This window comes from Hippocampus comes, unplaced genomic scaffold, assembly GCF_001891065.2.
Source record: "Hippocampus comes isolate QL1 unplaced genomic scaffold, H_comes_QL1_v1.1 scaffold90, whole genome shotgun sequence".
Lineage (NCBI taxonomy): Eukaryota > Metazoa > Chordata > Actinopteri > Syngnathiformes > Syngnathidae > Hippocampus > Hippocampus comes.
Window position 1 is genome coordinate 787,188 of NW_017804912.1, and position 15,429 is coordinate 802,616.

Here is a 15,429-nt window from a genome sequence, read left to right on the forward strand (position 1 = left end):
TTAATATAAATATAAAAATAATAAAAATAATATAAAAAATATAAAATAAGAAAATATAAATAAAATTTAAAAAAATAAAAAGAATACTAATCTTTCACTTACGTGTACACTTTATGTCGTTGTCCACAATGTCCCATCGTCCATTTTGACACGTGATTGTGTCTTTTCCTTCCATCATATAGTTCTCCCGGCACTTGAATGTTACTTTAGCGTCAGACAAGTATTCCTTCTGAAATGCAGTCAGAATGACTGCGTTCTCAATTTTCGGAGGCGGACTGCAGGTCCCATCAACAACTGCAGGATGTATAATTGAGACAAAGAAAACCATCATAACATTGGAGAAAAAACATTTTATATATATATAAATGTGCGTGTGCATGTTTGTGTGTGTGTGTGTGTGTGTATAAATAATGTGTGTGAGTATGTTAACTCACGAGTGCAGATGGAGTTAAACGGTAATCCATTGGAATCCCATTTTCCTCCCACACACAATAAGCGGTCAATCTGATTTTGGTATCCATCCCTGCAAATAATCTGGACGCTGTCATCATTTCCGTTTCTATTCCTCTGGTGTTTGATTTTGGCATTAGCGATCACAGGTACCTCCCCACACTTATTTTTTTCTGCATTAGAAACACATTTAAATGGAAGGTTGAAGAACACGGCAAGAAATACACCACATTGCTAGCAAATGTAAAAATAAATAAATAAAAATAAAAACTAGTCTTGAGATTGCATTGTGGTGACATGCAAATGGTTAAATTAAGATCTCGGTAGGATCAAATCATGATGGTGAAAATCAACAATGGTACAGATGTGATGTGCGTCACACTGAGAGGTGTCCACCCTTACCCACACATTGTTCCAGTCCAAACCACAGACCATCAATGCATTTCGCTTCGCCCCACCACCCTTTCGTGGCAAGTTTATACCCTTCGTCGCACGTGTAGTAGAGTGTGTCATGTACCGGACCGACAGCGAAGCCATGGAGGACATCAGGTTGGAGACACACTGTGGTATGAAACGAAGAATCCCCATCCAATCAAAATGGCATGCAGTCATAGCACATTTTTAATCTGCAGTACACGAGCATGATTTTTACCTGAGCAGTTCTGAATTCCGGTCCAGCCACCCAACTCACAGGTGACGGTGAATTGCCGATCAGCATCATTTGTGCAGGCGTATCGGGCGCGTTCGCCTTCGTTGTAATAGGTCTTTTGATTGCGTATAACGTATGCGTTGCTGAGGTCAAGTTGTTTACATTGGTGTCCTGAAATGAGTCAAACGAGTTGCTTATAAACTCCTGGATGTGATTCTCGCACATGGGCGACTTTTTTTGGACACTCTATGTTTTTACGCAATGCTAAACTCTCTCAATCCTGATCTTCGCTGTACGTGTACGACGGAAAGCTGTCTCGCGTCGTGTTTTCAATTGGCTGCCATGACAACTAAAATTGGTAATATTTTTGGAGTTTATTATTTTATGAATGTGTATTTGTTTCCATATATACCTTGATGTATGTGTTTTTCTTTTGAATATTATCAAATTATTATTATTTTTAATATTTTCTGAAAGAACACTTCACTTCCGGTTTGGGTCACGTATGCCGGATGGCGCGAAGGAATTGGGGGGATTGCGGAAGGGAGAGACGAAACGTAATGTCTCGTTTACTGTATTTTCAATTGATGTACTGTCGGTTTACAAGGGCCACACGGTATGTTATCTTGGTTTATTCATTTAATGTTTGTGTCAAACAGATTATTATAAATATTGATTGTTAATGTTTGGAATGTCTTTTTAGTTTTCACGTCTATGCTCCAAGTCCCTTAGGGATGTCCAAATAGCGACGCATATGTACTGTACTTCGAAACATGGTGTTTATACCTTTTTCCTGACATAATCAAGTGCAGTAATTAAAATGTCTACGTGGTTGCTATTAATTGACATACATGCAAAATGGGATAATAAATACAAATGTGTGCGTTATATACAAGCACAGTAATAGCTTTCAAATGGACTGACAAAAAAACAGCTCATCCTTTCAACATGCAGTCGTAGATTAAAAATGAATACATTTGTAGTGTTCTTTCTTACCTCGGCAATACACATTTCCCTGCCAGCCGTTTTCAGAACAAGTTAGGCTAAACCAGTCTTGAGAACCTTTGCACGTGAAATAGGCCGTTTCATAATTTTTATATATTTGCTTGCCACCGTCAGCGATGTTTGCACTCTGGATATCCCTGCTGTCACATGTTATTTCTGGGAAGAAAAACAGAGATGTAGTTCGTTATTGCTCGATGACATCGTTTGTTTCTATGACTCCTCTGACAACCATGAATGTCAAATGTAAAAATAACAAAATACAGGACTAGTCAGTCACAAAAGTTGGGATTGTCGTGGTGACTTGCAGGCAAAAGTCAGGCGGACCCGAGTGCAAGGAAGCGGTCAAGGCAGAATGCAGGGGTAATATGAAAAAGACAATTAAACTTGGACACAAACGAAAAAAGATTACAGCAGTGAATGAGAGAATCCTCAATTTCAAACTCTTAAAACTCAACAAACTGTGCAGGCAAAGAAGACTAAAGATCCCGAAGAGAGCTTTTTGGTTGACACACAATTTAGCATCGTGACGAACACGGGAACTGTGAACGGTGCACTTGCACCTTACCTTGGCAGGGTGGATTTGGTTTCCACCCGTCTCTGGTGCATGTGACCTTTGGGGAGCCATTTGTTCTCTTGTAGCCTGACCGACAGGTAAAGTCAACAGAAGTACCCAATCTTACGCTCTGCCCCCAATAGATGTCCCATCGCCATACGCTGGGGTCCCTTTGGTTACTGCAGGTCACCTCTGCAGAGCACACGTTGGAGATATTCGTTAATCAAGACAATAACATCATGAGCATCGCAAGGCTCGAGGCAGGAAACCAATTTGGGCGGCCTGGAATGTTGACTGTGATGCAGTGGGAAATTTGGGCACACCAGTGCAAAACGTTTGTCTCGAGTCCTGCATCACCTTCATCATCATCATCATCATCATGACTCCTTTTTGGCTTGACAGCCATAATTTGTAATGACTCCAGCATGCGTGTTCACCATACCCTGACATATTGGTCTAATGCTCCATTTCCCGTCGTTTTTGCATGTGGATACCGCCGAGATCTGTTGCGTGGTTGAAATCCAGTGGCGAGCTCCACATGTGACGTTGAGTGTGGCGCCAGGTGTAAACAAGGACGTGTGAGCAGGTTTGTAGCTGGTTCCATCAATGGGCGGCAGTGACACTTTGCATTTAATCACTGAAACGGAGCAAATCGTGCAATGATTTGGAGTGAGGTCACGGAATCGACACCGATGCAGTCCAAAGCGCTTGTCTTTGTGTTTGCACCAGCCGAGACGGGAACTCTTACATTCGCACGCGGGACGGGGGCTCCACTCAGCTCGGAATCCAACTTTTGTGCACGCCGAAGGTCTGGCTTCGGCATACTTGTAGCGTGGGTTACATTGATAGGACAATATGTCGTGTTCTTTGTACTCTTGGACTTTTCCAGGCACGAAACCGTTTTCAATCTGTGGCACTGTGCATTTGACCGCTGGTGATGAATCACAGAAAACCAAAGCAATATGAATAATCGTCAAATCATTTTGATCGAAAAGGCAATACGATTGCACAAATGTACCTTCGCATTTGGGAGGACGGCCGCTCCACTCTCCGTTTTCATTACAGGACATCTCAGATGAACCGACTAGGATTTCGTGGTTGTTCTTGCAACTAAATCGAACCACGTTACCGTAGTTTGCTTCCTCTATGTCCCCGATCGCTTCAACGTTGTCTTCCACATTGACGTAGGGGCACTGGATCGCTGAAGGAAATGGAAGGCTTCACTTTGAGGACACTTCACCAACGCAACTCGAGTAGCTCGTACCTTCGCAGACTGGAATGGTCCCGCTCCACCCGTCCACCATGCAACGGCGGTAGTTGAACCGACTGACCATGACGTAACTAAAACACAAACAATGTGGGGGGGAAAAGTGATTGAACAGCAAGTACACTGGGATTGACTGGATTATTTGCGATAGAGAACTTCGTGATTGCCATACCCCTCGTGGCAAGTGTACTGGACTTGGGAGCCAAAGACGAAATCGTCGCCTTGCTCCAAATGAAAATTTGCATTGGAGGATTCACCGGGGTGACCGCACGGCTTTGCTTCATTGTGCCAGGGAGAGAGAAAGAGAGAAAGGTTAAGCATATTGGATAGGATTCTTGACAAAAATGTATGCTAGTGCATATATATATATTTTTTTTTATTGCGAAACACCAATACTGTCAGATCTTATCATCCATCTTCGAGTGCAATGCTGCAAAAGCTACACTTTGTCCGTCAGCTTTGGAAGTCAAACGTTGGTGCCAAGTGTAACACAAACAAACCTGTTGTGTTTTTCCTTCATGAGAAAAAACAGAACAAAAAAACCGCACAATAGCCTCCGCCAATACGGTAAATGCATAAAAGCGTCTCTTACGTTGACATTTTGTTCCACGAGACTGCCACCTTCCATCGGTACAGATGATTCGGAAAAATCCGCTGTAGCCAACATTGCAGCCCACTCGCACTTGCTGCCCGTTGGGGTACTTGGCCTCCAAACTGGTCGTGTCAAAATTGGAATCGTACAGGCGACCGTTCATAAAATCTTCAAGTGTGCACTCTGCAAGTCAAAAGTACAAGAATGCATTTCTCGGTCGCCGGGTGCTTCCACCGACGCGACAAAGATCCGACCAAAGCCACTGCGACCGAAACGTTTTTACGCCGCTTTCGTCTTACCTTGACATTTCACCAAGGTCAAAGTATGCATCCACAATAAGAGGACACAGCTTTGCGCTATTGTCTTCATTTTGTCCTCTTCTCTCACAACCGTCACCGCTTGCAACTAAAAATGGAGCCCGCACGACATCGGTATACGTACAACGTTTCAGCTGCGGATTACACTGTTAAAAAAAAAGTGTGTGTGGGGGCGGTGGGTGTATTGCACAATATATTTGCGCAAGTCTCCCGTTGTGTCCCGTCTCACAGTAGGGGAGGAATGTGGAGCCACACACTCATACACACAGGCTGGTCCCTGAGCACCTTCAACGCCACATTTTAAGCGTACACCTCGAACGGCCGAGCGCGTTTGCATACGTCACGAATGTCAGAACGTATGAAATGACGTGACGTCAATGGAGTAGCTCCGTCACACCGCCATCTACATTGCGCAGGCGAAGTAGTTGGCCATGCAAGCTGGCGATTTGCGCCATTTTGCAATGGTAAGGTTTTTTTGTTTATTTTTCTTTGTTTTGCTTTCTCGGTAATCATTCGCAGAGATCAATAGCGCAAACAAAATAGGCACCGCTATTCTCATCAAAGTTCAGCATTCAATCGGTTGCTCATTAACAGAATGAAAGAAGTTAGTTTGCCCGTGTGGGCAAATGAATGATGGCTGCGCCATATATTTTTATTTAAAAAAAAAAAAGTACAAAGTTTGTAATGTTGGACGAGGTGTACCTCAGATTTGACTCTTGAAAGGCCACCAAGGTGCTTGAGCAATGCAATGACGAAGGGTCTGTCTCAACAGGAGATTTTTGGTACATCGTGTTGTGACTGGATGTGTCACTGAATAAACCAATCGAGCGAAGTGAACTTTTCCAGATGACATTTTCATTCCAAATCACCCCTTGTCTTTTTTTTTCCCCTCTTGCATATCATCATTGTCGTTGTCAGCTGCACTACGGTCATGTATTTTGTAATATTTATGAACGTCAGGTTAAGTTGAGCAACTGGTGCAATTTTTTTTTCCTGAAATGTCACGTTATAGCTATAAATTACAACACATGGGAAAATCCACATTGCGCAAACTTTTACAACTTAAAAACAAATGATCGACAACAAAAAAAGTAAAGCTAATTTTTTCCAAATCAGCATCAAAAATGCAATTACGGACACATGCAGACATCTAGATTAAAATTTGCTGTTGATCAGTGTGACCAGGTGTCCTGTCAACATGGAGCGACGAAGCTACGTGACCCCCCCCCCCCCCCACCAAAAAGGTTTTAAAATAATTGTATAATAGCGATACTACGATTGACCTTCAAACATTTATTGTCATGACTTTCATAACGCACTGAAGCCGCACACTTGTGTGCTGTGCTGGTTGAAATCAGACAACGGGATCTCAGGAGTGGCAAAGAGAAATTTGACATTCAGCCTTCAGTACACTGAAAGGGGTGCGTTGGAACGCACACATTGATCCGTTGACTGACACCAACAAGCAATGACAACTCACAAATACGCTACAATGAATCATTTCAACAGCGATAAGATCACAAGGAAAATACCTGAAAAAAAATATTTTTTTTCCTCACCATTTTCTTGAAAAGCATATTCCCCCCCCCCCCCCAAAAAAAATAGTATTGCAGTAGTTTTACAACATGCTCCAACAACATTTGTGGATTCCCGGTTGGCGTGAAAACAAACGTGTTGATCACTTGTGAGCAAATGCAGAAGCACTCCAGGAAGCTTTGCATTTTTAGTAAAGTCTTCCAACGTATTTGTCCAACCAAAAAAAATCTGCACAATCACAGCACAAGACGGCGACTTGAACTCCACTTGGAAGCACGGACAAATCCGTTGATACGATACAACATCGCTATTTATATGTCACACTACAGTTGAGCTTTTTCGCAATATTTTGCCACAGACCATGTTTACTACCTAATTTAGACCTTAAAAGAAACCAGAGTCCTTCCAAAACAGCCGACCGCTGTGCTTTTTCTGTTCTTATCCGTTCGCAACATAACGCGCGAGAATAAAAACACCCCAAAATGTGCAAACTGGAGTGGAGGGGGAAAAAAAGCTGTTATCCACACGCACAACAGTGTAATCGAGCATGGCTCTTTTTTTCAAAGAATCGGTTGAATGTTCTGCTCTTCTTTAGCAAAAAAGCAGCCACCCAGGTTTAAAAAAATAACACTTTGCCAAAACTGCCAAGAGCGTTTCACAAGAATAAAGGTACAGTAGTTTTGAACGTTCCATCAGTGGTCGAGGATCAGCTTAAAAGTGCATTGTTTTTTTTCCAATGCATGCCCAAAGAGAGCGCCCCCCCCCCCAAAAAAAAAAAACAATGTTAAGAGGGCTGCATTTTCGCAGGAGTGAATCTTGAAATTTCATGCAATGACAATTTTTTATTTTTGCACGAGCGGCCACTCATACAGTAAGTACCTCTTGCTGGCGTCGAGCCCAACGCTCCGACCTACAAAATGACCACAGAAATGATCTCGAGTCGAGATTTGTGAAAAAAATGCACCCAATTGGGACGGAGGAGGTTTGCCTCTTGAAATCCTAAGAAGCTGAGATCTTAACCGAGCGGATTGTGATTTCATGTCTCGGGACCTCCAAATCACAGTCCCAATTCAGACTGCTGCGGGTCCAACAGAGTCCATAACAAAAAAACACTTCTGGACTCCAAGTCGAAGGCAAGAGCTTGGGGCGACTCGTCCTCCGAGATGGCCGGCAGCCGTTTGCCCGCAAAGCCATCACGACATCGTCTGTGATCAAACCAAATTCCAATATTAGCGTGAAAATTGATTTCTCTATCAAGTACTTGATCACCATAAGAGGGCCTTCTACAATTTGATGAAATTTGTCTTTGAAGCGACACATTTTCTTGTAGCACGTACCACCGTCCCTGAGGTGCACGAACAAAAGAAAAAAAGGCGAAATAAGCCGGCCGCTGTCCATTCCTCGGAGCTCTTTGGCCTGTGGAATCCATCTAAATATCGACGGGACAGATTGAAAGAATCCTCGGCCGATTTCGCTTGAAGCATGTTACACGAGACATCGCTCTGGGTCATCTGAGCGGAGCGCGGTTTCCACGATGCTTTCGTCGGGGTCGCAATTTGGGCGGGGATTGACCAAAGGGTCGGCGGGGCCGCTCATCGGGTGAGGCGCGCAGGGGCGGTAGGGTTGCCGGCGTCCGATCCATGGGGCCGCGTGGCGGCTCAGGTGGCGGGAGTCTCGGCCTGCAGACTGGACATGCGGATCTGCGAGCTGCTCTTGCTGAGGATGGACAGCTGCGTGCCCCCGTTCACTCCGCTGCTGGCGAGCGAAGGGTGCCGCTGCTTCAGGTCCACAGCAAAGTACCTGTTCACCGTCCAGCTGCGCCATTTCCTCTTGATCTCCGATTGCACCTTGAGGGATATACTTCACAAGGTCATTATCAAGGGACCCTCGGGCTTCGCTCTCTTCTATTTGCCGTCCGAGGTTTCTTCCCGTTGTCAAACTGCGGGATGGAATTACGCAAACGATGGGGTCTACCTCTAACAAAAAACGAATAGCGCTCACTCTCCCTACGCTTTATTCGAGAGGACGTGTCAATTTGCGGCAATAGCAAATTGTCTGCGGACGCCACGAGATGCTTCCAAAGCACGTTCGTTTCTTTGAGACCAAGAATGAAGCTTCTCCTCTCATGTCAACGTTGATTCTCTGCTCAGCGATTCGAGAGTTTATCTGCCAATAATAGGTTGTTCCGCAAAACAATTTGCCGATGCCAAACGAATGAGGGACTTCTCAGAAAAGCCTCGCGGGTCATGCAGCACGTGACCGCCATGTCTCCCTTCTCGCACGATTCCTCTTTCGGCTGTGGCCAACCTAACCACGCCGCCCCCGGTGGGCTTCAAAGTAGGCGCCCGGTGACCTGCGTCGGGTGGGGCACTGGAACACATGCTTCTGGATTTTCTTCCTCGGTTTAGAGCTTGTCGGGCCGCTCACTCACCCAGGATCTATTTCTGTCCTCGTCAACTTAGCTTCGAGACTCATTGGGACGACATTCCCGCCTCCGTGACAAGGCGACAAGGTGCATAATAACTGCAAGAAAATGTCTCTGTTTGTCGCTCTTGGCGATGTAGCTCAGTGACAGAATTCATTTTTCACTTGCTGTACTGTACATAGTTCATTTCTATTTAATTAGCGATTGCCGTTTTATTGAACGAAGTCAAAACAGAGAGAGAGAGAGATTTACCTCTCCATTCAGGAAGCAGTAGAGGACAGCCACCACGAACCCCTGAAAGAACGCAATGATGAGATGCAAAATCATGAAGTTTCATGAAAATACAAAGTAGACCCAGATGACGGAAACAAGAGGGGGAGCTTTTTGTCCGGGAATCCCGCAGCACGATGAAATCATGCGAGTACAACGACAAGCTGGACGCTGAAATCAAATTAGGTGCGCAGCCATCCAATTGGGAACGCCGATCACTTCCTCCCGAGGAAAACGCTCCTCGCCGGTTACCTGAAAGGATCCCAAGCCGAGCTCGAACACGAGACGCTCTCTCTTGCTGACGTTCTCGGGAGAGAAGGCGAACACGGTGTAGTGGATCCCAAACAGAGGAATGAGCAGTAAAGTGGAGCGCGCCAACCTCCTGCCAAATAGCAAAAAGACCGAGTCCTTCTCGATGAACGAGTCCTTAGAAATGTACAAGCGGGAGCTTATCGATGTCAAGAGCAAACGACATTTGGGCATAGTTGGACGAATATGGAGAATATTGGGTGGTGCTTAGAAATGTCCGAGCGGGAGCTTATCGATGTCAAGAGCAAACGACATTTGGATTCTTTGGCTCTTTATATGAGCGGTACTGCTTCTTTTGTGCTTTTTACTGTCTTCGTTATGAATGTATTGCTTTTATCGTGATTGTACGATTGATTTTTGCTCCCTGCACAGCACTTTGTACACTGCGCCGGTTGTTCTCAAGTGCTGAGGTGAGGGAGACAAACGTTACTTACAGGTAAATGCTAGATTCATTTCCTCCGATATCTGGGGACTGCAGTTTCTGGACGAGGATGACGATGATGCCAATAAACAGGACAAAGTTGATCTTAAAAAAGAAGACAAAAAAAAAGACATGATGATCGTGACAAATGAGCACATCGCAGAGCAAGTTGGAAGGCAGAAAGCGCACCATAATTGAAGCCAACACAGGCCCCTTGATCACCCACCAGATGGCAGCGTTGTCATTCATGTCCCAACATCTGAAAGAGAAGACGACGACGGCTGAAAATCAACCTCCAACCGCGGGGCTCAAGAGTCTGCTGCCTCTCCTACCCGATGTCATCAAAATGCAGCCTCAGCACCGCCCAGACGGTTATGCACAAGGTCGGCGTTCCTATCACGGAGGTTCATTTGATCATAAGAATGCAAATGAAAACCGGCATCTCGGAGTCCGGCAGCCTCACCCCAGCCAATGATGATGTACCAATAGAAGTATCGCTTCTCGGGGAAGAAGGTCTCCACCAATAACGTGAAGAGATAAAGGCCCTCGATGAACAGCCAGAAATAGTTGGAGAGGACGCAGTAATGGAAGAATACCATCACCGCCCGGCATTCCAACTTCAGGAGAGATTGCGAAGAGCGGACGCGTCTTAGCGGGGGGGGAGACTTTGGACGACCCGGGCACGTGTTTGGTCTGAACCGCGACGACGCAACCGAACGACGGCGGCCACTCACGGTATGGATGAAGCAGTGCTCGCTGTCCTCCTTGGCGTACAGCACACCGTCTTTGATGAAGACAGAAATAGCTCGCAAGATGAACGACACAAACAGGTTCATGTGGATGAAGTTCCTCGTGCAGTGCAGCTTCCTGTAGGCGGAAAGCAGATGCCATGAGAAGGGTTTTGGAGGACGTCCACGCTGAAGCCACACTTCCTTTGCGTTTTGCGTCAGACTGAAGACAATTGGGGTCCGCGTCAAAGAAAGCACATAAGAGCCAGGCAGTTGTGAAAACATTGATTCCATATCGATGGAGCAATCGTAACAGGGTTGGAAGCATAAGTAACGCGCTAGCACTAGCATAAAGCTCAACGAATGGATAGATTTTCCAGTGGCGATAGAATAAGAAGAAGAAAACCATGATTCGTCTCATAACGGAGAAATTCCCAATTGACAGCAGCAAAGTTATGAAAGGAAGAAAGTAGAAGAACAAAAGTATAGGTGCTGCTGTAAAGGCAGCCACTCTTGTGGCGCCATCTTGGGCAAATCTTAGCAAAAGATTTTCAGATTGGGAAGTTTCAAATGAAACATTTTTAATGGGTCAACAGTAACAGTGTATTCCTGGTGTACATTCCTCACAAAAAGTGAGGGGTATCCGGCTTTCAGGTGAAATGTCAGGACAAGCCAAAAAATGAATGATGTGAGGTGAGGAAATCGCCAGTGCATCCTTCCACTTCAATGTCCTCCATTCATCATACGACGTCACCGTTGCATGAACTTTTTTCCATCAATTTCACCTGAAAGCCAAATATCCAAATATATCACTTCTTGCGAGCACTCCAAGTAGCAAGTGGCGTGCAAACAATGGCAGAACAAGACAGCGTGCAATAAAACCGAAGTACAAAAGGCTGCCGCATCATCAGCGAAAAAGAATCTTGCTCATCGACTCCTTTTTTTTGTCGAGCCAGACGTGAAATCTGTAGTCGTGGTATGCCTTTGCTCACCTGAACCTGCACAAGATGACCATGGCTGTGGTGAGCGACACCAAAGATGTACTGTAGCCAACCGTATAGAGAGCCTTCACTGACGCATAGTACATGTCCTGCTTTGGAAAAGGAAGAAAGGAGGAAAAAAAAAACAACTTTTGGACATGGAAAATGGGAAAGGCTCATGAAATTTGGAATTTAACCAACATTTCTGACAAAAATGTGTCCGTAGAGTGGCAGAAAAATCCTCATTTGCCTTTTCTCTGGATATTTCTTTCGTTCTTTCAGAATAGCACAATACTATAGAATGCCCAGAGTCCGCCCACCTCTCCAACGGTGGCGGCACCCTGGCTAATAAATTACAGTTGCAGAAAATCACCAATTTGGAAACGCAACGTGTCAATTCTCTCCCGGCCGCAGCGCCGTCACGCTCGAGTGGCATTTGCGCGGGTGCTTGTGTACCCACCGGATGAGTGTTGTTGCCTTCTTCATAGAAGCAAGCGTCAATGTAGTGAGGAAACGTCTCTGACCAGCCAAACTCGGTGCAGTTGCGACTGACCTTGCCCACCTCTGGAAATACAATGCAAATGACCCACGTTCACTTTTCGACAACGAGCGTAGCGCCGTACATCCAAGTACAAATCCAAATCGGTTCAAACCACGAATTCAGAACATAAAAACAGTCGAGGCGATAAAACAGTGCCGAGTCGCACGAATGTTCACTGGACAGGCAACGTTCTTTTCATTTCCTGCATTCTTTTATAAACGCTGACAACGCAACTATTGCTTTATGATACTGTATAGTTTGCCAGTGATCCGATACCCAACAAATACAGGGCTCGCATTGCCATTGTTGACACCGATACTTTCCAATCGACAGTGTAAGGTCGACGCGTCCTCCAATCGCTCATTTTCAATGAACATCCGTGACCCCGTAAATGTTTCCTTTTTTTACGATGAAATCGTGAAAAATCCCGGCCGTCATTCGGACAAGGTTTCTTGGTGAATCGTCAACAGTCCGTGGAACTCACTCACCGTAGTCGTCTTCGCTCATGAACTGCAAGAAGAGTTCAGGACAGTTGACCTGGACCACATCGCCGACGCTGGCCGGGCGCCAACACGTCAGGTTGTCCCACATCCACGGACACCCTCGAGACACAACACAGCTCAATGTGCCCGCAGCCTTCTTCGGCCGTTACAAGCGTCCCCATTTCAGGGCTCTGCGAGGCTCACTTTCCCCGAATCCATTCACCGATATTGTATCCGCCGTGTCATCGCCGATGCAAACAAAAAGCTGTCGGCCTCTTAAAGACTTGGCCAGATTTCAGCCATCCCGATATTCTGCTCAGCACGCGCCCCGCCCCTTCCACTTTCTCCGGTCGAGTCGAGTGTGGACCGGCGCGCCGCACGCGTTGGCCGGGAATGAACGCTTTGACGGCTTTGAGTGGAAACGTTGGCTCGGTCAGACGAGGACACAGCTGGGAACAAGTTTTCAGCTCTTTTGTTTGGTGGATCGTGTCGACAGATCTTTATTTCTTTGGATGTGCTTTCAAGTAAGTCGCCACTTGGCATGCCGCCATTCATTGTGTTACCGTTTCAACGTTGATCGGATTTTTCTTGGCTGTCTTTGGTGGGGTAGCCACATTTTGCAATGTCACCGGCAGTCGCTTCGGAAATGTTTTTGTTATCGACAATGAAAGAAAGCCGTTCGTGGCTCAGCAGCAAGCAGACACTTGCCTGGACTTACCGAATTCGGAATCCTTGCCGCTCTGGTCCAAGGCCATCATCTCAGAGCATTTCTCCTCGTCCCTCTTGATGACGCAGTTGGAGGGGACTTGCTGGCATGAAACCTGTCAAACGGAACGGCGGTGACGAGACAAAAGAGAGTCGCCGTCATGTTTGGAACAGGGAAAACGCAACGATGCTTTAACTGGTGCGTGCCGTCAAGTCAAACCCGAGTTGCGGCTCGGTTTGACTCGACCGCATCCGCGGGCAGCTGACACGATCCCGTAGCCAACCCAAAGGAAGGCGCTTTGCTCGTGAAAACAAGTCAAGAAATATCTGAAGGCATGCACTTTGGCTCACGTCGGCTCACATTGGCCGCGCGTTGGAGGCGCAGGCCGCTTCTACAATGCGGATTATCCCGTGTGGCCTCAGCGCAATTTGGGACGAGAGGTCACAGCTGGGGCCTCCGCAACCCAAGATTCTTTCCTCCTTCGAGCTGAGTAACAGCTGCGCCATGCCATGGCTTTACGCTGGGACAAAGCGTCCCGCGTCTCCGGTTTGGATTCGGCATGCAACATAGCAGGGCTGCCCGAGTGCGGTCCTCCAGTGGCCCCAGTCCTGCCTGCGTTCGACGCCTCCCTCCTCCAACGCACCCGATTCAAGTCAGCAAGCCTGCTCAGGATCCCGATCATTTCAATCGGGGGTCTTGGTGGAGGGAGACACCCGAAAACAGGCTCTGGGACTTGGGCACCCCCGCGATACACCGTGCCCCCACTACCGGCAGGTCAGCGATATCCTTGACAGCACCTCCGGAGCAATATTGTAACATCTGATAAATAGCTGGCGTTGCCATCTGCGCGTCTCGTCTTGTATTGGACAAACCGCGGCCATGCTAGCTTTTTCATCGACCGGAATCCCGTGCGAACGGGTGCCCCCGCCTGCGGGCCAAAATGGATCCGGCCTTATGTATCAAGGGCGCTACGCCACGACTCCGCTCCCCGCAGGCCAAAAAGGAGCAAGGATGTCTGCAGGTGTCTCGGGCAGGAAGCTCCCGCGGCGATTCTCGGCTTGCGCCAATACGACCAGTGCACCCAAAAGCCGATTTGGGTGCAATTTTTGAGGATAGACCATCACTATACTTGCAAGACATGTTCAGTTGGCCAACTGATCAAGAAGTGCCTTCGATATTGGCGACTGGATTCATTTTATTTCTTGACTAGCTCCTTGTAGCCAGACAGTTTCAGATTGCCAAACAGTATTTTCTGTATGTCTAAATATTCTTGAAAGCCTGATATGGCAACCGATCATCTTTCATTGACGGGACTCATCGACCAAGTGCGGGTAATTCACTTGAAGGCCGCTTTAATTATTTGGCATGGCTTGCGGCCAGCGCAAACAATCTCCGTGTGCGGGCAGAAAATCCCATCTGGTTCCTCTTAACAATGCGGGTCATGTCGAGCCGAGAGGTTAACACCTCGTCCCCTCCGAGTGTGCGGGGAAAAAAAGGGAGTGCCCATAAAGACAGTACATAAACACTTATTTTCACCGCAATTCTCGCGCACCTTCCCCATGCTATCATTAGCAGGAAAAGAGTTTTGTTTTGTTTTTCAATTCGGAGTCCTCCTGCAAACAGACGCGAACAAATAACAGCAGCGTCATGTTCAGGTGGAGGTGATGCCAAAGGACCTTCGTGCTTACCAGCAGCTGGAGCAGAAAGACGGCGCAGACGAGCGGGCTGAGGCCAGCGCTTAACATTTTGTTGCTTTGTGCCCAGTTTCCTTTTCAACGCGTGAATGGCCGAAGAGTCGAACGGGAGCAGGAGCAGGAGGAGCACAGCTCACCTCGGCTTCTGAACACAACAACAAATGCGGAAAGAAGAAAACGATAACGTGTGAAAATGTTGACAATAAAAGGTTGCTTGATTTTGGTCTCCGCAGCACACGCGTGTCTCACACAAGCCGTCATTGCGCTTCTCAATGTCGACACCGTGTCACCAATCGTCACGCGTTTTGTAAATTGAAACATTCGTAACATTTACGTAGCGTGAGCTCAAATGAAGTGAGAAGGCAACGCCTCGGTTCATGAAGATTTGTCCGTTCGATGGAATCGATTGCGAAAGGCCCAACACAAGTACAGCAATCACGTCGGTTTTTATTTCCAGAGGTCGAACGCCGGGCTTGTCAATTGTGCCCTGAGGCGTGAGTGCAT

The 15,429-nt window shown here is 46.7% G+C and overlaps 2 protein-coding genes across 4 annotated transcripts in view; both read right to left on the reverse strand.

Moving 5' to 3' along the window:
- The window catches only part of LOC109524599 (complement factor H-like), a 13,277-nt gene extending 8,192 nt beyond the window's left edge, over positions 1–5,085 (reverse strand). Inside the window, exons 1-13 of the mRNA XM_019884585.1 lie at positions 4,816–5,085; positions 4,517–4,699; positions 4,097–4,202; positions 3,922–3,998; positions 3,676–3,858; positions 3,406–3,588; positions 3,100–3,294; positions 2,670–2,849; positions 2,096–2,260; positions 1,103–1,270; positions 853–1,011; positions 435–623; positions 103–294 (exon numbers count right to left, since the gene is read on the reverse strand). Coding sequence (XP_019740144.1) covers positions 103–294; positions 435–623; positions 853–1,011; positions 1,103–1,270; positions 2,096–2,260; positions 2,670–2,849; positions 3,100–3,294; positions 3,406–3,588; positions 3,676–3,858; positions 3,922–3,998; positions 4,097–4,202; positions 4,517–4,699; positions 4,816–4,885 — 2,050 coding nt within the window. The 5' untranslated portion in view covers positions 4,886–5,085. The remainder of the gene's footprint in view (positions 1–102; positions 295–434; positions 624–852; positions 1,012–1,102; positions 1,271–2,095; positions 2,261–2,669; positions 2,850–3,099; positions 3,295–3,405; positions 3,589–3,675; positions 3,859–3,921; positions 3,999–4,096; positions 4,203–4,516; positions 4,700–4,815) is intronic.
- A 2,834-nt stretch (positions 5,086–7,919) lies between these two features.
- LOC109524631 (pituitary adenylate cyclase-activating polypeptide type I receptor-like) overlaps positions 7,920–15,429 on the reverse strand; it is a 25,698-nt gene continuing 18,188 nt past the window's right edge. For 2 of the 3 annotated variants that reach the window (XM_019884634.1, XM_019884640.1), the window contains 13 exons: positions 14,920–15,070; positions 13,244–13,346; positions 12,532–12,645; positions 11,963–12,066; positions 11,515–11,615; positions 10,529–10,661; positions 10,258–10,411; positions 10,127–10,187; positions 9,984–10,053; positions 9,808–9,899; positions 9,317–9,446; positions 9,047–9,088; positions 7,920–8,216 (listed from right to left, as the gene is read on the reverse strand). In XM_019884634.1, coding sequence (XP_019740193.1) covers positions 8,028–8,216; positions 9,047–9,088; positions 9,317–9,446; positions 9,808–9,899; positions 9,984–10,053; positions 10,127–10,187; positions 10,258–10,411; positions 10,529–10,661; positions 11,515–11,615; positions 11,963–12,066; positions 12,532–12,645; positions 13,244–13,346; positions 14,920–14,976 — 1,350 coding nt within the window. In that variant the 5' untranslated portion in view covers positions 14,977–15,070 and the 3' untranslated portion in view covers positions 7,920–8,027. The remainder of the gene's footprint in view (positions 8,217–9,046; positions 9,089–9,316; positions 9,447–9,807; positions 9,900–9,983; positions 10,054–10,126; positions 10,188–10,257; positions 10,412–10,528; positions 10,662–11,514; positions 11,616–11,962; positions 12,067–12,531; positions 12,646–13,243; positions 13,347–14,919; positions 15,071–15,429) is intronic. The other variant, XM_019884647.1, reaches the window with a different exon arrangement.